This window comes from Oncorhynchus masou, chromosome 32 (genome assembly GCF_036934945.1).
Source record: "Oncorhynchus masou masou isolate Uvic2021 chromosome 32, UVic_Omas_1.1, whole genome shotgun sequence".
NCBI classification, from domain to species: domain Eukaryota; kingdom Metazoa; phylum Chordata; class Actinopteri; order Salmoniformes; family Salmonidae; genus Oncorhynchus; species Oncorhynchus masou.
Genome location: NC_088243.1, coordinates 24767769 through 24793786, shown reverse-complemented (window position 1 = coordinate 24793786; position 26018 = coordinate 24767769). Strand labels below are relative to the sequence as shown.

Here is a 26018-nt window from a genome sequence, read left to right as displayed (position 1 = left end):
AATCCTTTTCAGACAGAATCACTGCTCGATTTGAGACCCATGTCATAAAAAACATATTTTTTGTAAATAATTTAACCTTTTCTACCTTCCCTCACTGTCACTCTTTCAGATTCCTGTTCCATGCATTGCACAACAGCATCTCCCCCTCTGACACACTGAAAGCTGCTCTGATGGACCAGCTCAACCCAGACAACTACTGTAGGAGGATGCAGCACTGGAACCAGACCCAGGCCCAGAGTAAAGCCAGGGGTCTCATCATCAACGTGGAAGACTTGGACATCAAGATCCCTGACTTTATACTCCCTAAAGAGCTGAAGGAATGCAGAGCTGCCACTGGCTCTGTGCTCTCCTGACCTCAGAGGCTACAGGAGGTGGCTACAATAGAAAGAAAAGAATATTCCCCATTCAAGTCATTGATGGCATAAATAGTAGCCATTGTGAGTGTACTCTTAGGAGCAAAGAAGGAAGTAAAAGCTGGAAGTTTACCCATCAATTTGTGCTGTGATTTGTTGAATTAACTCAACTGACATTACAAAAAATACATTCCATTGCATGAGCCACATCAGTTAGCATCATTTACCTGTCAAATTGCAAGGGTTAGAGGTTCCAAGCCTGTGCTATTCATTATTTACATGGTGGCTTCAGGGTTCAGCCCTAACACCCTTCAAAGCTAGCTGGCTTGCTGCCTTGCATGCGTTGCTCACTGGTGTTGGTTAAGATCCCCATGCTGTCTATCCAGGGCAAAGAGATGGATGTTTCTCACATGTGCCTAGAGTTGCATTAACATGGAGTCATGGTCCCTTGAGAAAAGATTGGTGATGTGGACACATATTTATAAATGTGTGTCTGCTGTGTGGTAGGACTTTGACACAATCCAGTGTCCATGGTGAAGAAGTCCCTTCATAGTGCACCTTACCCGAACACTGCTAGGTGTGGTCCACTCTGGCCCTCTTCAATGTGCACTGAGCATGTAGAGAACAGAAGGCTATTCATTATCATTATTAGTTATCAAAGCGCTGCTTTGTTGAGAAGGGTGGAATTATATGCAGGAGTTTGGAATGTTTTTACAATCCTTGAGCTGCGTACACTTATTTTTAAAGTTAGCATCAAGATATGACTCCTTTTGTGTTTAGGCACAACTATTCGATGTTGGCGTGTCTTAAACAAACACTCCAAAATAACATTGTAAATGATGCATATGAACCTTGGACACAGAGGTCCCATTGAAGGGCTAGACCAAATCAAAATGCTGTAAAGTGGCCTTTTCCTCCTGAATCACACTTGAATTAATTTTGACTGGAGTTTAAATGGATTTGGCATGGACCTGACCTTTCTCACCACTGTTTTCCTCTGACCTTTAGTTGAGTAAAGCAGTCCACTAAAACATGGGATATATTTATTTAACATGTATTTCCTTGTTGAGATACAATCTCTTTTTGAGAAAGTCCTGACCAAAGTGGTAGCACATGTTTAGTTACAAGACAAGAACCAAAATGCTATGTACAGTTACACACTGACAAAATGAAAATGAAATGTGGGAATTGACTGAGGGCCTGGGGCTTCTAAAGCAAGACAACCAAAAGTGCAACTTAGTAGGAGGATTCAGGTATGGCCCTCTATGTGAAGTAGGCAGTGGTGTAAAGTACTTCAGTAAAAAATATTTTAAAGTACTACTTCAGTTGTTTTTTGGGGATATCTTTACTATTTATATTTTTGACAACTTTTACTTTACTACATTCCTAAAGAAAACAATGTACTTTTTACTTAATACATTTTCCCTGACACCCAAAAGAATCATTACATTTTGAATGCTTAGCAGAACATGAAAATTGTCCAATTCACACACTTATCAAGAGAACATCCCTGGTCATCTCTACTGCCTCTGATCTGGCAGACTCACTGAACACAAATGCTTTGTTTGTGAATTATGTGTTTGAGTGTGCCCCTGGCTATCTGTAAATTAGAAAACACATTGTGGTTTGCTTAATATAAGGAATTTGAAATTATTTATAATAAGTATATTTTAGCAATTACATTTACTTTTAATACTTAAGTATATTTAAAACCAAATACTTTTAGACTTTTACTCAAGTAGCATTTTACCGGGAGAATTTCACTTTTACTTGAGTCATTTTCTATCAAGGTATCATTAAGTGTGACAATTGAGTACTTTTTCCACCACTGGAAATAGCCTTTACAAATGTTCTCTTGAGTTTGCCTGGATAAGGCATTGGCATTCATATCTACTTCTGAGAAGTGACGTTTTTCTCTACCACATGCAATTCTGACCTGGTTTGGTCTTTTTTAGACAGATCATCCTCTATTTTATGTGGTAACATTAGACTGATGTAATTTTTTTTAAATAGATTTTTACAGTACAATAATGCATATCAAATCCTGTACAACATGGCAAAGGCAGCTGATTTGAATATAGTCCAATTGGAAACGTTTCAGAGCAATGATTAGAAGTCATTATTTAATATCAACTTAATTCCAAATGTGTGTACTGTATCAGATATTGGTATAAATACATTAGCAACTCATGTGTTCTGTATCATGTTAATTATTTGAGTTTAGTGTTATTAAACGTCTGATGTTCATTTGTGTACGATAATTAGGGTTATTATTATACAAACTACTTCATTAGCCTAATATTCTAAACAAGGGTAAATGGGGCCTGAGTCAACCCTGCTAGCTCCCTCCCCTCTACCTCCCTCCATCTTTCTTTTAAAATGTGGATAAAGAACAGTTTAATCCTACAAACTGTGGACCCGTTGAGATCACAGTAGGCAGATGACTATGGCACAGGAATTACTACAGTAGGCCTACAGTTTTACATTTTTGTTGTGGCGTGTCTGCTTAACTTCCTCATCATTTTGGTCAGCGTGTCTGTAGGATTTCGGTTGGTGCTTTTAGAATGTTGAGTCGACTCTGGAGCCTGACAGGTGGAGAATCGCACAGGTGATTAATTGCCATCGTTTTCACGATGAGCTACTACAGTGACACGCCAAGTGTCGACAATGAGGTGGAGACATTCTTGTCCCTATTCGTACATTTTATCTTATAGCCTATCTGATCAAACGAAATTCAAGTTCTCTTCCTGTGCAGTGAGTTTTAGGAATGTTATCTGAAAGACTTAAAGACAAGGGAATCCCTTCACTAGGCATCATAGTATTGTTATTAACCTATTTATATTTAATTGTTGCAATATTTAAACAATTAATATATTTTATTTAAAAAGGGGACAATCTGGGATTGGTGAATCCATTTTCTGACTTTTTAAATGAATTATATATAGCAGTGGAAACCATGTATTTGATACCATTCCACTTATTCCGCTCCAGCCACTACCATGAGCCCATCCTCCCCAATTAAGGTGCCACCAACCTCCTGTGATATATAGCCATTGAATCTTGAAGAATAGAACAGAAATGCCTCATGAGCATAGTTCAACTGTCTACCCTACCCATAGCTCTCAAACACTTGGTGGAATTCTGCCTTTTCCCTACAGTTTTCAGTGGTGAGCTTCGCCCATGACTGGCTCATGTGAACTATAATCCTGCTGTTTAATGTTTAAAAACGTCAATAATCATCGTTTGCGATACGGCTTTCGAAACATACGGCCCTAATCTTTAATCAGCTAGAAAGGAGGGTACTTGAGAGAGGTCATGAGCAGATGAGCTCCCACATTTTTCAGCATGTTTAAAAAAAAATAGAGTTATACAAACTTAGATTTTTTGGAAGGGACATATACAGGATGCTACCCTAAACAACATAACCTTCATTCCAAATTGAAACAGCAAACCAACAACCTGATTTTGGATGGAATTACTTGGAATGCTTCATATGCTCAAGGATTATTATTCCCAAACTATACATCAAATGCTCTGGCAATCAAGCAGAGGCTTGAAAACCACATCCAACCTGGAGCTGAGTAATGCTTAGTCTGAAGCAATTTTTTTACTTTCAAAAGCAAAGAAGAAAAATAAATTACAACTATATATTTTACTTAACCTCTTACACTTATGGTGGCGCTATTTCATTTTTGGAAGAAAAACGTTCCCGTTTTAAACAAGATATTTTGTCACAAAAAGATGCTCGACTATGCATATAATTGCTACTGTTCGAAAGAAAACACTCTGACGTGTCCAGAAATACAAATATCTTCTCTGTGCGTGCCCTTTAACGTGAGCTTCAGGCAAAACCAAGATGACTTGGCATCCAGGAAATGACAAGGATTTTTGAGGCTCTGTCTTTCATGATCTCCTTATATGGCTGTGAACGCAAGAGGAATGAGTCTGCCCTTTCTGTCGTTTCCCCAAGGTGTCTGCAGCATTGTGACGTATTTGTAGGCAGATCGTTGGAAGATTGACCATAAGAGACCACATTTACCACGTGTCCGCCCGGTGTCCTGCGCCGAAATTGGTGCGCAAAAGTCACCTGCCAGTATTTTTCCATGGGGCACAGAGAGAGAAGCAAGCTTCCACGAACTGCATGTCAATGAAGAGATATGTGAAAAAACACCTTGAGGATTGATTCCAAACAACGTTTGCCATGTTTCGGTCGATATTATGTAGTTAATCCGGAAAAAGTTTCACGTTGTAGGTGACTGCATTTTCGGTTCGTTTCGGTAGCCAGGCGCAATGTAGAAAACGGAACGATTTCTCCTACACACAGACGCTTTCAGGAAACACTGCGCATTTGGTATGTGGCTGGGAGTCTCCTCATTGAAAACATCAGAAGCTCTTCAAAGGTAAATGATTTTATTTATTTGGTTATCTGGCTTTTGTGAAAATGTTGCGTGCTACATGCTACACAAAATGCTATGCTAGCTTTGCATACTCTTACACAAATTAGTCAATTTCTATGGTTCAAAAGCATATTTTGAAAATCTGAGATGACAGTGTTGTTAAGAAAAGGCTAAGCTTGAGAGCAAACGCATTATTTTAATTTTATTTGCGATTTTCAGAAATCGTTAACGTTGCGTTATGCTAATGAGCCTGAGGCTTAGTCACAATCCCGGATCCGGGATGGGGAGTTTCAAGAGGTTAATAAGGACTGAATACTCCGGCTACCAAGCTTTGCTAGGGCAAAGAGATACAACTTCAATTAGCCCTCATGTGTGAAGCGAGAGGTGTTGACGCCTTTGAGCTCAACAAATGGCAGGCTACCCCACCCAGATCCAGAGGCCTTGAAGCCCCCTCCTGCTGTTCAAAGACCACCCACTGGCATTTTCTACAAGAAATCTGCCTCCAGAAATAAAAGCTTCTCCCAAGTGGGTGACACCTACTCCTGTTACCTGCTGCACTGCTGTTTGGATTCCACCTGGTGATCTGTTCACCGTCTGCCCTGGCCTGTCTCCCCCTGTCTGGTACAGGTACCCCACCACAGTCCCCTCCCCCTCCCGAGCTTTCGCTCACTTCCAGCACACATGCACTGTTGGGGCTAGTGACTCTGAACTTACAATGGCTAGCCCCAAGTCTGTATATATTTTTTTTTTCTTGTGCATTTTGCTATTTGCCTCATGAATCCTACATGCTTTGTTGACTACGAACTTTCTTTACCCAACCATGGGACAGATTATGTTTGTTCCCACACTCGGGACTGATTCTCTGTTTGTTTCACAGACTTTTGGCCTCCCATCCCATTCTGCTCCGAGCCTATAGACAGAAACTAAAACAGGAAATGCCCATGCTCATGTCTGTTCAGCGCTGGTCCGACCAATCTGATTCCACTCTTCAAGATTGTTTCAATCACGTGGACTGGGATATGTTCCGCATAGCGTCGGACAATAACATTGATGAATACGCTGATTCGGTGAGCGAGTTTATTAGCAAGTGCATCGGTGATGTTGTACCCACAGCAACTATTAAAACCTTCCCCAACCAGAACCGTGGATTGATGGCAGCATTCGTGCAAAACTGAAAGCGCGAACCACTGCTTTTAATCAGGGCAAGGCAACCGGAAACATGACCGAATACAAACAGTGTAGCTATTCCCTCCGCAAGGCAATCAAACAAGCTAAGCGTCAGTATAGAGACAAAGTAGAGTTGCAAATCAATGGCTCAGACACGAGAGGTATGTGGCAGGGTCTACAGTCAAACACGGACTACAAAAAGAAAACCAGCTCCGTCATGGACCACGATGTCCTGCTCCCAGACAAACGAAACAACTTCTTTGCTTGCTTTGAGGACAAAACAGTGCCAACGACACGGCCCGCTACCAAACCCTGCGGGCTCTCCTTCACCGCAGCCAACGTAAGTAAATCATTTAAACGTGTTAACCCTCGCAAGGGTTATCCGGAGGCTGCATTCATTGTTGCTGGGGATTTTAACAAGGCTAATCTGAAAACAAGACTCCCTAAATTTTATCAGCATATAGATTGCGCAACCAGGGGCGGAAAAACCTTGGATCACTGTTACTCTATCTTCCGCGACGCATATAAGGCCCTGCCCCGCCCCCCTTTCGGAAAAGCTGACCACGACTCCATTTTGCTGATACCTGCCTACAGACAAAAGCTAAAAAAAGAAGCTCCCACGCTGAGGTTTGTCCAACGCTGGTCCGACCAAGCTGACTCCACACTCCAAGACTGCTTCCATCACGTGGACTGGGACATGTTTCGTATTGCGTCAGATAACAACATTGACGAATACGCTGATTCGGTGTGCGAGTTCATTAGAACGTGCGTTGAAGATGTCGTTCCCATAGCAACGATTAAAACATTCCCTAACCAGAAACCGTGGATTGATGGCAGCATTCGCGTGAAACTGAAAGCGCGAACCACTGCTTTCAATCAGGGCAAGGTGTCTGGTAACATGACTGAATACAAACAGTGCAGCTATTCCCTCCGTAAGGCTATCAAACAAGCTAAGCGTCAGTACAGAGACAAAGTAGAATCTCAATTCAACGGCTCAGACACAAGAGGCATGTGGCAGGGTCTACAGTCAATCACGGACTACAGGAAGAAATCCAGCCCAGTCACGGACCAGGATGTCTTGCTCCCAGGCAGACTAAATAACTTTTTTGCCCGCTTTGAGGACAATACAGTGCCACTGACACGGCCTGCAACGGAAACATGCGGTCTCTCCTTCACTGCAGCCGAGGTGAGTAAAACATTTAAACATGTTAACCCTCGCAAGGCTGCAGGCCCAGACGGCATCGCCAGCCGCGCCCTCAGAGCATGCGCAGACCAGCTGGCTGGTGTGTTTACGGACATATTCAATCAATCCCTATACCAGTCTGCTGTTCCCACATGCTTCAAGAGGGCCACCATTGTTCCTGTTCCCAAGAAAGCTAAGGTAACTGAGCTAAACGACTACCGCCCCGTAGCACTCACTTTCATCATCATGAAGTGCTTTGAGAGACTAGTCAAGGACCATATCACCTCCACCCTACCTGACACCCTAGACCCACTCCAATTTGCTTACCGCTCAAATAGGTCCACAGACGACGCAATCTCAACCACACTGCACACTGCCCTAACCCATCTGGACAAGAGGAATACCTACGTGAGAATGCTGTTCATCGACTACAGCTCGGCATTCAACACCATAGTACCCTCCAAGCTCGTCATCAAGCTGGAGACCCTGGGTCTCGACCCCGCCCTGTGCAACTGGGTACTGGACTTCCTGACGGGCCGCCCCCAGGTGGTGAGGGTAGGTAACAACATCTCTTCCCCGCTGATCCTCAACACTGGGGCCCCACAAGGGTGCGTTCTGAGCCCTCTCCTGTACTCCCTGTTCACCCACGACTGCGTGGCCACGCACGCCTCCAACTCAATCATCAAGTTTGCGGACGACACAACAGTGGTAGGCTTGATTACCAACAACGACGAGACGGCCTACAGGGAGGAGGTGAGGGCCCCCGGAGTGTGGTGTCAGGAAAATAACCTCACACTCAACAAAACAAAGGAGATGATCGTGGACTTCAGGAATCAGCAGAGGGAGCACCCCCCCATCCACATCGACGGGACAGTAGTGGAGAAGGTGGAAAGTTTTAAGTTTCTCGGCATACACATCACGGACAAACTGAAATGGTCCACCCACACAGACAGCGTGGTGAAGAAGGCGCAACAGCGCTTCTTCAACCTCAGGAGGCTGAAGAAAATCGACTTGTCACCAAAATCACTCACAAACTTTTACAGATGCACAATTGAGAGCATCCTGTCGGGCTGTATCACCACCCGATATGGCAACTGCTCCGCCCACAACCGTAAACCTCTCCAGAGGGTAGTGAGGTCTGCACAATGCATCACCGGGGGGCAAACTACCTGCTCTCCAGGACACCTAAACCACCCAATGTCACAGGAAGGCCAAAAAGATCATTAATGACAACAACCACCCGAGACACTGCCTGTTCACCCCGCTTTCATCCAGAAGATGAGATCAATACAGGTGCATCACAGCTGGGACCGCGAGACTGAAAAACAGCTTCTATCTCAAGGCCATCAGACTGTTAAACAGCCATCACTAACATTGAGTGGCTGCTGCCAACATACTGACTCAATCTCTAGCCACTTTAATAATAAAAAATTGGATGTAATTAATGTATCCCTAGTCACTTTAAACTATGCCACTTTATACAGTATAATGCTTACATACCCTACACTACTCATCTCATATGTAAATACTGTACTCTATACCATCTACTGCATCTTGCCTATGCCGTTCGGCCATCGCTCATTCATATATTTGTATGTACATATTCTTATTCATTCCTTTACACTTGTGTGTATAAGGTAGTTGTTGTGAAATTGTTAGATTACTTGTTAGATATTACTGCATGGTCAGAACTAGAAGCACAAGCATTTTGCTACAATTGCATTAACATCTGCTAACAATGTATGTGACAAATAAAATTTGATTTGATGAAATTGCTGTACAATATGATCTTGTTGTCATCTGATGCACATTCAGATGTCATAAATCAGCACTGCAAAGCTCTCCCTGTACTATGTCGTGCCTTGATTGTATTACTGTTATCTGGAAATGTGCATGTACACCCTGGCCCATCTACTGTTGCTAGCCCCAATTCTAACTTGTGCTCTGATATCTGCTTCAAAGATTTCTGCTCCCATAAAAGCCTGGGTTTTCTGCATGTTAACACTAGAAGCTCATTACCTAAAATGGATCAATTGAAAGTGTGGGTTCAGAGCTCCAATCCAGATGTGTGGTCACTACTGAGACGTGGTTAAGGAAGAGCGTTTTGAACACTGATGTTAACCTTTCTGGTTATAACCGTTTTCACCAAGAATGATCTTCCAAAGGTGGGGGAGTGGCAATCTTCACCAAGGATCACCTTCTGTGCTTGGTTGTCTCCACCAAGTCTGTCCCCAAACAATTTGATTTGCTGGTTTTAAGTATTAAACATTCAAATAGCTCTTTGTTGACTGTTGCTGGGTGCTATCGTCCTCCATCAGCACCAGCCTGTATCCTACCTGCCCTAAGCTCTCTCCTGGCCCCTTACACCAAGTCTGAATTTGTCCTGCTTGGTGACCTATGCAGATAGCCTGGTTAGCCAATGTGCGGGAGCACTGGTTGGTCGGCCCAATAATCTTTCTCAGATTATTACAAATCCCACAAGGTATGACTCCAAAGTCCAAACCCCCAGAAAAGGCTACTCTTCTTGATGTTATTCTCACAAATAATCCTGATAGGTATCAGTCTGGTGTTTTCTGTAATTACCTTAGTGATCACTGGTTTACAGCCTGTGTTCATCATGGCTGCTCAGTGAAACAACCTGTCCTGATTTGTTATAGACACTTGCTAAAAAACTTTAATGAGCAAGCCTTCCTTCATAAACTGGCCTCTGTAAAATGGCATAGAATCAGCTTGATCCCCTGTCGAAGACGCTTGGACCTTCTTTTTTTATATTTTCAGTGGTACTTTTAACAAACACGCCCCCATAAAGAAAATGCAAATTATAAACGGTTCAGCCCCTGGTTCGACCGTGATCTTGCAGAGTAACTCCACCTTAAGAATTGCATTTGGCAAAAGGCTCGGCACACACATACTCAGGCTGACTGGCTCTCATTCAGGCAAATGAGAAATAAGTGCACTCAGGCTATCCAGAAGGCCAAAGTTCGTTACTTTAAGGGGCAGTTCTCTCTCTGTGGGTCTAACCCATGAAGTTCTGAAAAACGGTTAAAGACCTGGAGAATAAACCCTCCTCCTCAGAGCTGCCCATGTCCATTAAAGTTGATGATGTGGCTGTTACTGACAAGAAGCACATGGCTGAGTTCTTTAATCACCACTTCATTAAGTCAGGATTCCTATTTGACTCAGCCATGCCTCCTTGCACTTCCAACATTTCCTCATCTCCCACCCCCTCTAATGTGACTATCCCCAATGCTTCTCCCTCTTTTTCCCCTGCCCCGCTACAAAGTTTCTCCCTGTAAGCAGTCACCAAGTCTGAGGTACTAGAGGAGCTCCTGAAACTTGACCCCAAAAAAACATCTGGGTCAGATGATGGTTTAAACCCTTTCTTCTTTAAGGTTGCTACCCCTATCATCGCCAAGCCTGTCTCGCCTTTCTGGGGAGGTTCCTATTGCTTGGAAGGCAGCCACAGTTCATCCTTTATTTAAAGGGGGAGATCAAGCTGATCCTAATTGTTATAGGCCTATTTCTATTTTGCTCTGTTTATCAAAAGCGTTGGAAGAATTTGTCAATAATCAACTGACTAGCTTTCTTGATGTCTATAGTATTCTCTCTGCTATGCAATCTAGTTTCCATTTAGGTTATGGATGTGTCACTGCAACCTTAAAGGTCCTCAATGATGTCACCATTGCCCTTGATTCTAAGCAATGTTGTGGTGCTATTTTTAAAGCTTTTGATACGGTAGACCATTCCATTCTTGTGGGCCGGCTAAGGAATATTAGTATCTCTGAGGGGTCTTTTTCCTGATTTGCAAACTACCTCTCTCAGAGTGCAGTGTATAAGTCTCAGCCACTGCCTGTCACCAAGGGAGTACCCCAAGGCTCAATCCTAGGCCCCACGCTCTTCTCAATTTACATCAACAACATAGCTCAGGCAGTAGGAAGCCCTCTCATCCATTTATATGCAGATGATACAGTCTTATACTCAGCTGCCCCTCCCCAGATTTTGTGTTAAATGCTCTACAACAAAGCTTTCTTAGTGTCCAACAAGCTTTCTCTACCCTTACCTTTGTTTTGGAGGTGTTCAGAACAAGGTTAATGTGGTTTGGTAAGAAGAATACTACCTCTGAGGGTTTCGAGCTTGAGGTAGTCACCTCATACAAGTTCTTGGGAGTATGGCTAGACAGTACACTGTCCTTCTCTCAGCACATATCAAATCTGCAGGCTAAAGTTAAATCTAGACTTGGTTTCCTCCATCCTAATCGCTCCTCTTTTACCCCAGCTGCCAAACTAACCCTGATTCAGATGACCATCCTACCTATTCTAGATTACAGAGACATAATTTATAGATCAGCAGGCAAGGATGCTTTCAAGCGGCGAGATGTTCTTTACCATTCGGCCATCAGATTTGCCACCAATGCTCCTTATAGGATACATCACTGCACTCTATACTCCTCTGTAAACTGGTCATCTCTGTATACCTGTCGCAAGACCCACTGGTTGATGCTTATTTATAAAACCCTCTTCGGCCTCACTCCCCCCTATCTGAGATATCTACTGCAGCCCTCATCCTCCACATATAACACCCGTTCTACCAGACACATTCTGGTCCCCAAAGCACACACATCCATGGGTCGCTCCTCTTTTCAGTTCGCTGCAGCTAGCGACCTCAACAAGCTGCAACAAGCACTCAAACTGGACAGTTTTATCTCAATCTCTTCATTCAAAGACTCAATCATGGACACTTACTGACAGTTGTGGCTGTTTTGTGTGGTGTATTGTTTTCTCTACCTTCTTGCCCTTTGTGCTGTTCTCTGTGCCCAATAATGTTTGTACCATATTGTGTTGCTACCATGCTGTGTTGTCATGTGTTGCTGCCTTGCTAAATTGTTGTCTTCGGTCTCTCTTTATGTAGTGTTGTGTTGTCTCTTGTAATGATGTGTGTTTTGTCCTATATTTATGTTTTTCTTTGTTTTTAATTTATTTTTTAATCCCAGCCTCTGTCCCCGCTGGAGGTTGTTTGCCTTTTGGTAGGCCGTCATTGTAAATAAGAATTTGTTCTTAACTGAATTGCCTAGTTAAATAAAAAAATAAAGAATCCTTCAAATAGAAAAAAATACACTTACTGTAGCAGTTTTGCACAGATCCACACAGCTTTTGGTAACACCATCTGTGAAACTACTTTCGCTACACTTCCAGGTTACGCTTACACACTAGATAGCCTGTCTTCCGTCTGTTTTCAGTAAAAAAAAAAACACTAACATGGAGATATGGCTGTGTGGGAACACTAACCCTATAAAGGTGTGTATTAATTTAACCTTCTGTTTTTTGAAAATTATCTATATTTGTGCTTTTTGTGACTCCTCTCTTTGGCTGGGAAAAAGGCTGTTTTTATTGTAGTTTGGTGGTGACCTAACAATCGTTTATGGTGCTTTCGCCATAAAGCCAATTTGAAATCGGACACTGTGGTGGGATTAACAACAAGACTACCTTTAAACTGTATAGGATACATGTATGTTTGAGGAATTTTAATTATGAGATTTCTGTTGTTTTGAATTAGGTGCTCTACACTTTCACTGGCTGTTGTCATATCATCCCGTTAATAGGATTGCAGCCCAAAGAGGTTAACAAAACTCCCCCGTCCAGAAGAAACCTACATTCATAGACGATAAAAGTAGTTAGCTAGCCCCATCCCTCCAGTGTTTACCAAAAAGTTGTGGAGTGGCTTATTTATTGTTGTTTGAATCCCAGATTGCCCCTTTGAATAAAGGTAAAAAATAAATATTCAATTTCTCACTAAATTCAATTCTGTTGTACCTATTATGGTAGAGGCGTTGTTTATTAAAGTGTGAAATTAGTAACCCACTGGGCACACACTGGTTGAATCAATGTTGTTGCAATTTGTCAGCAACATGGAATCAATGTGGAAAATACATGAGATTTGAAAAAAGTAATCAACCAGCGTTGTGGACATTGAAATTAGGATAAAACTTCAAATTAAATTGATTGACTTAAACTGACTGAGCAGGTTGTTACATCAAGCTAATTTCAACAGTCATCAGAACTATGTATACATTGAAATCAGATATACTATCTGCTTGGATAGTATATACTGAACAAAAATATAAATGCACAATGCAACAATTTCAATGATTTTACTGAGTTAATGATCATATAAGGAAATCCATGGATTTCACGACAAGGCAGATAAACGTCATTTTCCAACACTTTGACACACCACCCACTTGGGAGCTATGCCCTGCCAATCAGAATATGGTTTTCCCCACAAAAGGGTTTTAATTTCAGAAATAAATACTCCGCAATTTCATCAGTCTGGTCTGACGATCCCGCATGTGAAGAAGCTGGACGTCGTCTGCGGTTGTGAGGGCGGTTGAACATACTGCAAAATTCTCATAAACAAAGTTAGAGGTGGTGTATGATAGAGAAATGAACATTCAATTCTCTGGCGACAGCTCTGGTGGACATTCCTGCAGTCAGCATGCCAATTGCACGCTCCCTCAAAACTTGAGATATCTATGGCATTGTGTTGTGTGACAAAACTGCACATTTTAGAGTGGCCTTTTCTTGTCCTCAGCACAAGGTGCACCTGATCATGCTGTTTTATCATGCTGCTTCTTGATATGACACACGTGGGAGGTGGATGGATTATCTTGGCAAATGAGAAATGCTCACTAACAAGTATGTAAACAAATTTGTGCCAAAAATTTAGAGAAATAAGCTTTTTGTGCGTATGGAACATTTCTAGGATCCTTTATTTCAGCTCATGAAACATGGGACCAACACTTTACATGTTGTGTTTGTATAAACACAACATGCATTCAGACTTACAGTTCATATCAGGAAATCAGTCAATTGAAATAAATAAATTAGGCCCTAATCTATGGATTTCACATGACTGGGAACACAGATATGCATCTGTTGGTCACGTCTTTAAAAAAAAGATAGGGGTGTGGATCAGAAAACCAGTCAGTATCTAGTGTGACAACCATTTGCCTCATGCAGCGCGATACATCTCCTTCTCATAGAGTTGATCGGGCTGTTGATTGTGGCCTGTGGAATGTTGTCCCACTCCTCTTCAATGGTTGTGAGAAGTTGCGGGAACTGGAACACAATGTCATACACGTCAATCCAGAGCATCCCAAACATGCTCAATGGGTGGTGACTTGTCTTGTGAGTATGCAGCCCATGGAAGAATTGGAACATTTTCAGCTTCCAAGAATTGTGTACAGATCCATGCGAGATGGGGCTGTGCATTATCATGATGAAACATGAGGTGATGGCAGCGGATGAATGGCACGACAATGGGCCTCAGGATCTCGCCACAGTATCTCTGTGCATTCAAATTGCCATCGATAAAATGCAATTGTGTTCGTTGTCCGTAGCTTATGCCTGCCCATACCCCCACTGCCTCCATAGGACTGTTCACAATGTTGACATCAGCAAACCGCTCACCCACGACGCCATTCACGCTGTCTGCCATCTGCCCGCTACAGTTGAAACCAGGCTTAATCCATGAAGATCACACTTCTCCAGCTTTCCAGTTGCCATTAAAGGTGAGCATTTGCCCACTGAAGTCGGTAATAACGCCAAATTGCAGTCAGGTCAAGACCCTGGTGAGGACGACGAGCATGTAGATGAGCTTCCATGAGACAGTTTCACAGTTTTTGTAGAAGTAAGTCGCTCTGGATAAGAGCGTCTGCTAAATGACTTAAATGTAAATGTAAATACTTGTGCAAACCCACAGTTTAATCAGCTGTCCGGGTGACTGGTCTCAGACAATCCCGCAGGTGAAGAAGCCAGATGTGGAGGTTCTGGGCTGGTGTGGTTATATACGTTCTGCGGTTGAGGCCAGTTGGACGCACAGCCAAATTATCGAAAATGACGGAGGTGGCTTATGGTAGAGAAATGAACATTCAATTCTCTGGCAACAGCTCTGGTGGACATTCCTGCAGTCAGCATGCCAACTGCACACTCCCTCAAAACTTGAGACATCTGTGGCAGTCACATTTGTTGTCCCCAGCACAAGGTACACCTCTGTAATGATCATACTGTTTAATCAGCTTCTTGACATGCCACCCGTCAGGTGGATGGAATATCTAGGCAAAGGAGAAATCCTCACTCAATGGGATTTTTTGTATGGAAAGATGGCAGCTACTTTCTCTTCTTGCTGGGTCTCTTTTTGTAGCTGTTGTATTATTTAAGTTTAATGACTTTAAAATGTGCAATAATCATTGTCTGTGTGGTGTTTCCCAAGAGGACATTTGATGTATTTTATTTTGTGTACCAAGAGTGGTGTGGAGGTGGACGAATGGATCACGATAACAAGATGGAAATTGGTGAGCCCATATTAGAATGTATTCAATAGAAACAAAGCTTGAACTGGCTACCTCTTAGTCCAAATGCTTAACTAATGGGGGTCGAATCAGAGCAAAATAGCCTAACATGAATATTTATAATTTTCAGTCACAGATAAAAGGAAGATGACAACATGAAGCGGATGAGAGAAGAGAAGTAGCTGTGACAGATGTGAACAACCAAAATAGGCGTATTTCCACAATGAACTAAAAGTTCTTAACCTCAAGACTGGTAGCTTGTCACTCCTGTTAGCCACAGAGATCCTCTCTGCTCCACATAGGTTACCAGCCAGTCATCTAATCTAAGACAAAATACAAGTGGGCTCTGAACATCTAAACAATATCCATTTTTACCATGCAATTTCCAGAACATGCACAATGACAATGTTGTAAATCAGGCCTGGGCAATTATTTTCCATGGAGGGACACATTAGAATATATTTTTTCCATCGCAGGCCAGAATCATGTTACAGGATTATACATCATGTGTATGACTGTGTTGACAGATATCTACTATAAATCACATGCAGATATGCTACATATTTTACTTTTTTAATATGCACAGAAATAAACCACATACATGTTCTCCTTTTGGTAGGTATTTTCATGATTAAAAATGCTATGAACTACACGGAGGGAAAAGTACACTGTGCATTCAGCACCACGGACAGAACTCTTGCACAGAAGGTATGCACAAAAATGAGAGCTCAACATTACATTTAAACTACTCAATCGGTGTGAGGTCTCTGATGTGCATTCACTAGAGCAGTGGTCAGGTATAGTTTGACATCGCTATGCGCAGGATTGCTGAAAGTCAGTAAGAGATGATCTGTGCCTTGACTTGTTATATTTCACAACAGAAAATGTTCACACACAGGTTGACCCAAATAGTACAAACATCTGAGCATGTCTCCCAATCGTTGGAAAGTTTTGTTCATCGAGAGATTCATAGAACCTCGTCAGTGACATTCTTTTGAATAGTTCTCCAATCACTACATCAGACTGAAGATCGATAAGCTCAAGTTGCAGGTTAGTGAGAGCGTTATCCACATTGAAGGTGAAAGGAGAGGAAACCAACAGCATGTAATTTTCCAACACTTCGAAATCCTCAAAATGACGAGAAAACTCACCGTTCAAAGCACGCAGCAGCGATGTATACTTCTCCCATTGGTCATCTGATAGGGAACATACTAGTAGTGTCAGAAGATGGGCGAGATTGTTGGCTTCTACTTGGTGGTTCAGGAGGTGTAATTTTCCCTTGATGGCTTTGACAAGGCTGTACATCTGATGTGAAAAAAGGCCCTTTCCTTGCAGTTTGGAATTCAGTTCATTCATGAGGGCAATGATGTCCACAGTGAAGGCAAAAAAAAAAAAATCAGACCATTTATCTTGCAGTTGAGGGAAATCCACATTGCTGAGATTTTCCATTTGCAAAATCTCAGCAATCTCCGACTTCAGGTCCCACACTCTTAAGCATCTTCCCCGAGCTCAGCCATCTGAAGTTTGTGTGGTAGGGGAGATCTGCATGACCTGCATGTCTCTTCCAACAGTGAGACAAACTGCCTGTAGTTTAAACATTTTGCTCTTATGAAGTTTACCCATTCAGTGACCATCCACAACATGACTCATTTTCCGTACATATGTATAGAGCACCTCCTGATGAATAATGCAATTCCGGAAAATAATGTTCTGATCTGGGTTGTGCTCAGCTACTTGATCTTGTATCCTTTTCAAAAGACCAACGTTTTTTTCTGTCAAGTTTGGGCACACAATGGTCACACTGGATAACTTTACAAAACTCAGTCCCAGCTTTGCCACACTTATTAACCTCCTCCAATAAATATTTCCCTGTGGTTGCGCTCTTCAGTGACTGCACTGAAGCAAGCTCCTCTGTACTGTCAAAGTCTGGATTTATGCCTCGTAAGAATATCAACAACTGCGCCGCGTCATGTGCATCACTGTTCTCATCCAGGGACAAGGAGAAATAATTTACCTCGTCTGTCAGTTGTTCCATATTCTCGACGATGTCCTCAACACGCTGTGTCACTGTTCGTCTTGACGGGTAAACATTTTCAAACAGCTCTTTCTTGTCGAGGAAAAGTATTGCTGCAGAGTCAATTAAACATTCTTTAAAGAATTCGCCCTCGGCAATTGGCTTGCTTTGTTTAGCTATTTTGTTGGACAATTCCGTCGTTTGCTGAATGCACTTTTGTGAAGTCCTTACTGCTTTTGCAACTGAGAAAGCAACTCTTTCGACGCACTTGCACTCCGCTCAGAAGACATTCCTATATTTCTCTGCATGCTTTGTCTGGAAGTGTCCGGTAAGTTTGAGACAGCGACGCACACTTTGCACACAGCTTTCCCGGATACCTCAAATCAATATTTCGATGTCCACACTTGCTGGAAAACCCTTCATTGTCTACTTTACCTTTAATTGAAATGTTCATTTTTGCGCAATTTCTAGCTTGCTACGACGTGTAACTGACGTGTGAGCCACTGCCTGTCCTCGTGCAGTTGTTATAATTGCCTTCAAAATAAATATCCCACAAGCGGTGGGAGTTAAATCCTTACAATGGAGAGTATTCATTGGGCTTTTAATTTTTCAAAACTTTACTATTGCAAATTCTTTGACCTTCGCATGATTCCGTATTGAATCAAGTCGCGGTCGCATATGGCCCGGCCTTTGCCCTGGCCTGTTGTAGATATATTTCTCTTTTGTGATACTTCAGTTCCTCCAGGAATTCCTTTTTCTAAATTGACCGATAGCTTTCACTGGTTGACATTCGCTTGATCTTACATTTTACGCAAGATAACACAGTATGAGGGTGACTTCTGTTAATATTTATTTTAAGAAAATGTCTACATGAGTCAGATTAATTACAAAAAGCACAAGCAAGGAAGGGGTAACATTAAAGTATTAGAACCTGAAGGACAAAGAATACAGCATCAAGACACTATCAAACATGTATCAGTCTTTCTACAAAGGAGCCATCCTTGTGTGAGGGTGCTTGTACATGCGTGATCATGAAAAAGGAAACTTGTGATTCTGTCATAGAACAGTCCTTTTGTCGTCAAGGTGACACTCCTAAGCAACCTCCACTACCTGCCGTAGCTCTTCAATTAGCGGTACGAGCTCCTTTTCCAGATTGATGATCAAACCTATAAACAACATCAGTTAAGCTTGAATAATCAGAATCAGAATTCTATACTTTTAATCCTCATTCATGCAGAGGAGATGTTAAGGGGAGATCTTTATCTTACCTGTGTTAGCAGTGCTGCTTGCGATGAAACTGATCACCAACGGCAGCCGGTTAAACTGCACAATCTGGCAAAAGGAGACGCAATCAAACAAGGCACAACCTCACATTTGGAAAATATTCCAACTTTCCACATTTTGTTACACTACAGCCTTATTCTAAAATTGATTAAATATACCCCATAATGACAGTGAAAACCGGTTTAGAAATGTATTAAATATTTTAAAAAACAGATACCTTATTTACAAAAGTATTCAGACCCTTTAAGATTCAAAATTGCGCTCCGGTGCATCCGGTTTCCATTGATCATCCTTAAGCTGTTTCTACAACTTGATTGGAGCCCACCTGTGGTAAATTCAATTGATTGGACATGATTTGGGAAAGGCACACCTGGCTATAGAAGGTCCCACAGTTGACAGTGCATGTCAGAGCAAAAACCAAGCATTGAAGGTCCCCAAGAACAGTAGCCCCCATCATTTTTAAATGGAAGTAGTTGAGCCATCCACTCTTCCTAGACCTGGCCAAACTGAGCGATTGGGGGAGAAGGGCCTTGACAGAGGGGTGGCAAAGAACCTGATGGTCACTGCCAGAGCTCCTCTGTGGAGATGGGAGAACCTTCCAAAAGGACAACGATCTCTGCAGCACTCTACCAATTAGGCCTTTATAGTAGAGTGGCCAGACAGAAGCCCCTTAGTAAAAAGCATACGACAGTCCGCTTGGAGTTTGCCTAAAGGCACCTAAAGGACTCAGACCATGAGAAACAAGATTCTCTGGTCTGATGAAACCAAGATTGAACTCTATGGCCTAAATGCAGAGCGTCACATCTGGAGGAAATCTGGCACCATCCCTACGGTGAAGCATGGTGGTGGCAGCATCAAGCTGTGGGGATGTATTTCAGTGGCTGGAACTGGGAGACGAGTCAGGATCGAGGGAAAGATGAATGGAGCGAAGTACAGAGATCCTTGATGGGATGCTCGCCATCCAACCTGACAGAGCTTGAGAATCTGCAGAGAAGAATTGGGGGGGGGGGGCCAAGCTTGCAGCATCATACCCAAGAAGACGTGAGGATGTAAACGCTGCCAAAGGTGCTTCAACAAAGTACTGAGTAAAGGGTCTGAATGCTTATGTAAATGTGATATCCGCTATTATTTTTAATACATTTACAAATATGTCTAAACCTGTTTTTGCTTTGTCATTATATGTTGTGTAGATTGAGGGGAAAACACAATTTAATCCATTAGAGTAAGGCTGTAATGTAAAATGTGGAAAAAGTCAAAGGGTCTGAATACTTTCCGAATGCACTGTAGGTCAGTGTTTCTCAAGCCATTCCCGGGGAGCCCCAGGGAATGCACACTCATTCTAGCCCAGCACTAACACCTGACTCAACTAATCACCAAGTCGCCCCAGGCAACAATGTCAATTGTTAGTTCTAGATTCAACTTACCTGGTATGTGTTATAGTAGCAGATGATGCTCTTGTTTTTTGAGAGCCCTAGCTTACTGCCCTGGTCGGTGGCCAATGCAAAGGTGGAGAGGAAGCCTGGCCGTAGCGCATATTCTGGTGCGTTATCATTTGCCACTGAAGGATAAAATATCAGGTACATTGAGCACAACACATTGGAACATTAAGAAGAGGTCAACTAAATTATCTAGTTTTTAGAACAGAACACAGTTGTGAGGGAGACCTACCTTTGATAACTGGGACACCATCCCTGTCTGTCACTACAATTGCATGAAGACCCTCAACACTGGTGGATAAGGAGAAAAAGAGCAGCATTTGACATAGCCAACTTAACGCCAGTCCATGGTGAGGGACATTTCTAATGAAGAGAGACCAGGCTTTATGGAATTCAGCTCAGACTACATTGAGTCGCCCAAGCTCAATACTTAAAATGTAAATTATGAAACACTTACCTTGTACCAATGTTTGTCCTCCATATTTAAAAAAAAAAAAAAAAAAAAAAAAAAAACTATTTCCTTGTTGGCACATGTGCATTTGCAAAGTCGGTGGCTGTATTTGATCAACGTTTCTTGAAAAATATGGATTTCAAAGACAGGCAACAGAGGACAAAAATACAAGGTAAGCATTTAATTATTTAAGTATTGGCATTGGGCAAATCAATGTAGTTGGAGCTGAATTGCACAAAGCCTAGTCTGCTCCACTGGGTTGGTGTAGTTGAGAAACATCCTTCACGGTGGAGTTTACTCTGCTACACGTGACATTCGTTAAGTCAAATTAACTCATTAGGTTTCAGCAACAGAAGCATCGCAGTGAACACACCACAATCATACAACCAACATACCTTGGTAGCTGTTTGTACAAGTATCTCTTCAAGTCCTGCAACAATTGTCAATGTGTTAGACCAAAGCCATTTGCTACGAGTGTAGCTAGCTATAGTTTCATCTGGCTAGATGGATATAGCTAATTAGTGATTGTGCTCAAATAATTGATACTTACATCAGCCATGGTGGAAATTTCTTTTATACCGTCAATTACTAAAATAGAGAACTGAATTATGGCAAGGGTGTCTGTAAAGTTAAAGAATATCAGCAAGTCTTTTTGTGCTCTCCCAAGCTTCCCCTTTCTTGTTGACAGCTAACGTTAGCTAGCTACAGTACGCTATAACCAGCTGATAACGTTACTGGGTTTAGGAAGGTTACGTAATGTTAGCTAACTGGACTTGGTTGTTTTCAATATGTATATACTTACCAAATGTAATTTTCTCTAGCTACAAGGTATGACAATATTTATCGAATACTTTTAAAATGCACTGTATTAGTTACCTTATTGTATTTTTCTTACTTGAAACAAAATCTTCGATGCTTTTCTGACTCCGCTTGAGCACAAGGAAATCACATGACTGACTTGTTCAGCTAGGAAGATGCGAAGCGAGAGAATTTACTCAGCCCAAATCCTTACTGCGTGCGCTAAGCTATTTTGTATGGTCTATGAGAGAGTGCCGAAATACGTAAGGCTTATTTGATCGAATATACGTTTCGTAATATTTAGGCTCTTACAAATGTACTAATACAAATGGATGCAAATTGAATTCTGGCATATTTGATAAAATAAAAAAAACTTAGTTGTGCATGTGGTTAACACGGGTATCTGCCCTCTAATTGGTTAGAATGGTCCCACCTGATCTCGCCGCCTGCCTTCCATCTTGGTCAAGTCAGTGCCTTCCGCGACCCTTGGGACGTCCCTACTCTAAACCTGACCTTAACCCCTACCCTAACCATAACCCTGACCTTAAATATTTTAAATGTAAACTTCAATGGGGTAGGGACGTCCCAAGGATTCCGGATAGCATTGACTCCTCCATTTTTGAGGACATGTATTGCCATTGTTAGAGCGGTCACTTAACTATCTTGTCAATATAATATATCATCTTTGACTTGACCCATGTTGAGCCAGCAACATTCGGGTTACTCTGTTCGAAAATGTTTCAAAATAAGAGTTCTGTCAACAGTGGAAATTGTTAATTCTGTTCTGTAGCACCGAGTATCCAAAACCATTGCATTTCTGCGAATGGATGTAATGTGCATTATACCTATTACCACACCTAACTGAATGAAAAAAGAAAAAAGAGAGCAATTAAGAAATAAATTAAATAGAAAGTGGGCTACTTAGTCTGCTTCTCAGGGTTTGTCATTCCCCCAGTTTAAATATAGTAAACTATTTATAGTACATCCCCACATAGGCGTCAACTTTTCTTCCCAAACTCTCCCTTGACGACACAATAAGAGGTCTTGCTGAGAATTTACCTCAAGGTTTGAAATCTGAATTTAGCGATAAGGCTCTGTGTGGGGTGTGATTGTACTTTAATGAAGTGAATAGATTCTGGTTGATTTCACAGGCATGCATATTTCTGTTGGCTGTTTCTTATGCATGTCTATTTAGTATTGCTACTAGGCCACTGGTGCTGTGACTGTAAACAGACTTTCAATGGGCTGGTTCAGGCCTCCAGATCCAATCAAGTATGTGCTGATGAGACCTCATTCTATTGAGATAAGCAATCCCAGTTACAAAATATGATCTTGCCTTAGCAGTTTGAGGGAAATATTAAGGATATCTGGCTTGCTTTTTCTGCTGTAGTGTGAGTATGCTGTTGACCAAAGGATAAAGCCCAATCGCTATTTGTATTATCATTTGTAGTTTATATAATGGTGATTTGGTTGACAACTAGTTTTGTGATATGTGAAACTCAAAATGAGCACCACTCCTCAAAAGGCTAGCCCCTCACTTCATTCTATTGTTACAGTCATGATCTTTATCTTAATCATCTCTGCCTACTCTATAGCAATGGGGGACTTTCAGCAATTTGAACAGGACTTCTACCAGTCAGGGTATTACATCGATGACCAGGGACAGGTGGCCTACGACCATGGCGATCGCTATGACCATAACCCAGAGTATGAGGATGAGTAAGTATATGGGGTAAACTCTGCATTCCTAAACTCTTCATTCAACTTTTGAACTGGGATTGGGAAGATTTGAATGTGTCAGTAAGTCTAACTCATAATATATAATTTTGTTCTCTGAAGGTCAATTACATTATGTCATGATAGAAAGGGAGATGTACAATGGGGGCACATCACTCACATCTTCCCCTACTTTTTTGAAAGGAAAGTAGATACATTTAGCCAGTAAGACAGTTTTGTTTCTTAGTGGCATAGATGTGTCCATGCCTGGTGTGTTCACCCCCTCTATGGGCCAGGCCTTCCAGCCTTCAAAGCCTGCTGGGACATATCTATACACAGCTGGAACAGACGGATCATTTGAAGAGGAGCCTCCGTTGCTGGAGGGTAAGACCTGAGTCACTAGTACTGCTCTAAACTGCTGGTTTATTCAACACATTGTTTTATCTCCAGATGAAATCTTTAACAGAACTCAAATTAAATAAGTAACATATTTCAATGTGAAAGTGTATATGAGTCTTCATGTACACTTTTTATTCCTCTGTTTTGTATTTGTGCAGAGCTTGGCATTAATTTTGAACACATATGGCAGAAGACGTTGACAGTGCTGAACCCTTTGATGCCAGCAGATGGCAGCATCATGAATGAGACCGACCTGACGGGCCCTATTCTGTTTTGTATCGCTCTGGGTGCCACTTTACTTATGGTGAGGAACCTCCGGAGCAGCTCATGTCCGTGTGTGTGTGCTGCACGTTTTCACAGCCCAAGTCATCATGAGACACTATTCAAATAAAAAGCATTTGTAGCTATGTAAATGTGCATGTACTGTACTGAAAGCATTTACTCTTATGTAGGCAGGCAAATCCCACTTTGGCTATGTCTATGGGATCAGTGCCATCGGCTGCATGGCGATGTACACCCTGTTGACCATGCTGAGTTCCTTGACTGTGTCCTATGGCTGTGTAGCCAGCGTTCTGGGCTACTGCCTCCTACCCATGGTGGCACTATCTGCATTCGCAGTCATCTTTTCCCTACAGTGAGTAGGCCTATTCAGTACAGAAAAAAATAAAAAGGTTGCCTAAATAATATTGTGTAAAACAACTAAGTTTGGCTCATCTTGATTTATTTTCTGTCATGTCCTTTGTTGTAACTTTTTTGAAATCTGACTTTTGATTTCCGTCCAGAGGGATCATTGGAACTGTCCTGGCCTTGCTGGTGATTGGCTGGTGCAGTTTCTCAGCTTCCAAGATCTTCATCTCCACCCTGGCTATGGAGGGCCAGCAGCTGTTGGTAGCGTACCCCTGTGCCCTGCTTTATGGAGTCTTTGCCTTGCTAACAGTGTTCTAAAGGCCACTACAGTCGCCGACTGTCAACAGAGATCCCATTTCTGAGGCACTACGTATCCCATATGGGTATCAGTGCTGTATATGGGTGTGAAAATAACATTGAGTTATATAGAGTTGTATTCCTTTCTTTTTTGAAATGGGGACTTAGTTTTTTCATGGGGATTACTTTACATTGTGAAAATGTAATCTGGGTGTGTGATTGGTTGACATTTGTTCATTGGAATGTGCCAATAAATGTAATTTGAAACATTACATTGTGTCAAAAGGCAACACTGACATACATTTGAATTATGGAACCAACAAAGACCATGCTTAAAAACTAAATAAAGTTGAATAGCTTATCTAAAAAAGTTTTTTTTTTTACAGTAATCCAGTGTTTAAAAAAAACATACTTTTGGTTATGTAGTGTATGTTTTACTCAATGTATGTGAACACCTGCTAGCTGAACATCTAATTTCAAAATCATGGGCCTACAGAAAGCTGTCCCAACAGCAAAATCCCAACAGCAGTCCCAACACCTTACCACAGCTACGCATGGCTATCAGCGAAGCCTTGTCTGGCAGTGAAACAGTGTATTCAGCCTCATTTACTGCCTTTAAAAGAACATATAGCTGACTAACAAATTTGGTTTCGACTTACAATTGAGATGTTCAAACTATGGCATAAGGAGACGACAAGTGGATAAGAGGCAATCTGTCATTTCGATTAAGACAATGAGTGAGCTAGGACGGACGTAGTCAATTTACAGTGGCAAAAAAAATGCATGTGGACCCTTTGGAATTTCCTGGATTTTTGCGTAAATTGGCCATAAAATTTGATCGGATCTTCATCTAAGTCACACCAATTGACAAACACATTTTAAATTGATTTTTTATTTTGGAACTTGTGTAATGTTTACTGTTAATTTGTTTATTAACTATTTCACTTGTTCTGACAATGTAAACATATGTTTCCCATGCCAATAAAGCCCCTTTGTAATGAACATGATGGGAGACAGAAAGGTGGTTTCAAGCGCAGGGTGCAGTAGGTGTTTATTGGTAAAGGACCACAGGAGGAGGCAGGTAGCTGGGTCCAGGGGCAGGCAGAAGGTCATACACAGGGAGTCCAAAAAGGCAACAGTAAAGGCAGAGAAAAGGCTAGTAACATCCTCCGGGAGATCAGGCAATTGGTTGACAACAGGAAATCCAATAGGCTAAAGTACAGGCAGGAAATAGGCAAACGGCATCATACACAGGCGGATACAATTACAATCCAGTGCTCCAAATAGAAGTGTGTCACAAAACAAACAATACCTCACAATTATGGGGTGCAAAGAACTGAACTAACTAATGTGTGATAATGACATACAGGTGTGTGAACAGGTGATCAGAATTCAGGTGATTGGGATCTGGACCGTGAGCTGCGTTCAGGGGATCTACGTGTTTGATAGCATGAGTTGGAAGCACACGTTACACCCTTGAATTGAATTGAGTGGGGTCAAAGCCAGGGTTTGCCATATATTAGCAACAGCAACCCTGGAGCAAGGGTCC

At 41.9% G+C, this 26018-nt stretch overlaps 3 protein-coding genes across 15 annotated transcripts in view; 2 read left to right on the top strand and 1 right to left on the bottom strand.

Moving 5' to 3' along the window:
• Nucleotides 1–2600, top strand: part of LOC135525749 (phospholipid-transporting ATPase VD-like) — a 46158-nt gene extending 43558 nt beyond the window's left edge. For all 7 annotated transcript variants that reach the window (XM_064953560.1, XM_064953559.1, XM_064953563.1 and 4 more), the window contains one exon: nt 110–2600. In XM_064953560.1, coding sequence (XP_064809632.1) covers nt 110–353 — 244 coding nt within the window. In that variant the 3' untranslated portion in view covers nt 354–2600. The remainder of the gene's footprint in view (nt 1–109) is intronic.
• Nucleotides 2601–17185: 14585 nt separating this feature from the next.
• LOC135525747 (protein YIPF7-like) lies at nt 17186–24741 on the top strand. Of its 5 annotated transcripts, none has more exons than XM_064953550.1 (6): nt 17186–17789; nt 23026–23149; nt 23394–23530; nt 23704–23849; nt 23998–24179; nt 24328–24741. In XM_064953550.1, the coding sequence occupies exons 1-6, from the start codon at nt 17768–17770 to the stop codon at nt 24488–24490; spliced, it is 774 nt and encodes a 257-aa protein (XP_064809622.1). In that variant the 5' UTR covers nt 17186–17767; the 3' UTR covers nt 24491–24741. The 5 variants fall into 5 exon arrangements, with proteins under 5 accessions (XP_064809622.1, XP_064809621.1, XP_064809624.1 ...); XM_064953549.1 differs by lacking the exon at nt 17186–17789 and adding an exon at nt 20683–20804; XM_064953552.1 differs by lacking the exon at nt 17186–17789 and adding an exon at nt 21336–21460.
• On the bottom strand, nt 18289–21619 carry lamtor3 (late endosomal/lysosomal adaptor, MAPK and MTOR activator 3). Of its 3 annotated transcripts, none has more exons than XM_064953556.1 (7): nt 21528–21619; nt 21183–21220; nt 21028–21062; nt 20414–20472; nt 20170–20303; nt 18730–18793; nt 18289–18627 (listed from the first exon to the last, which is right to left on the bottom strand). In XM_064953556.1, exons 2-7 carry the CDS (start codon nt 21189–21191, stop codon nt 18554–18556), a joined length of 375 nt encoding a protein of 124 aa, XP_064809628.1. In that variant the 5' UTR covers nt 21192–21220; nt 21528–21619; the 3' UTR covers nt 18289–18553. The 3 variants fall into 3 exon arrangements, with proteins under 3 accessions (XP_064809628.1, XP_064809627.1, XP_064809629.1); XM_064953555.1 differs by having other exon boundaries at nt 21509–21600; XM_064953557.1 differs by having other exon boundaries at nt 21183–21253; nt 21509–21597.
• Nucleotides 24742–26018: the final 1277 nt, after the last annotated feature.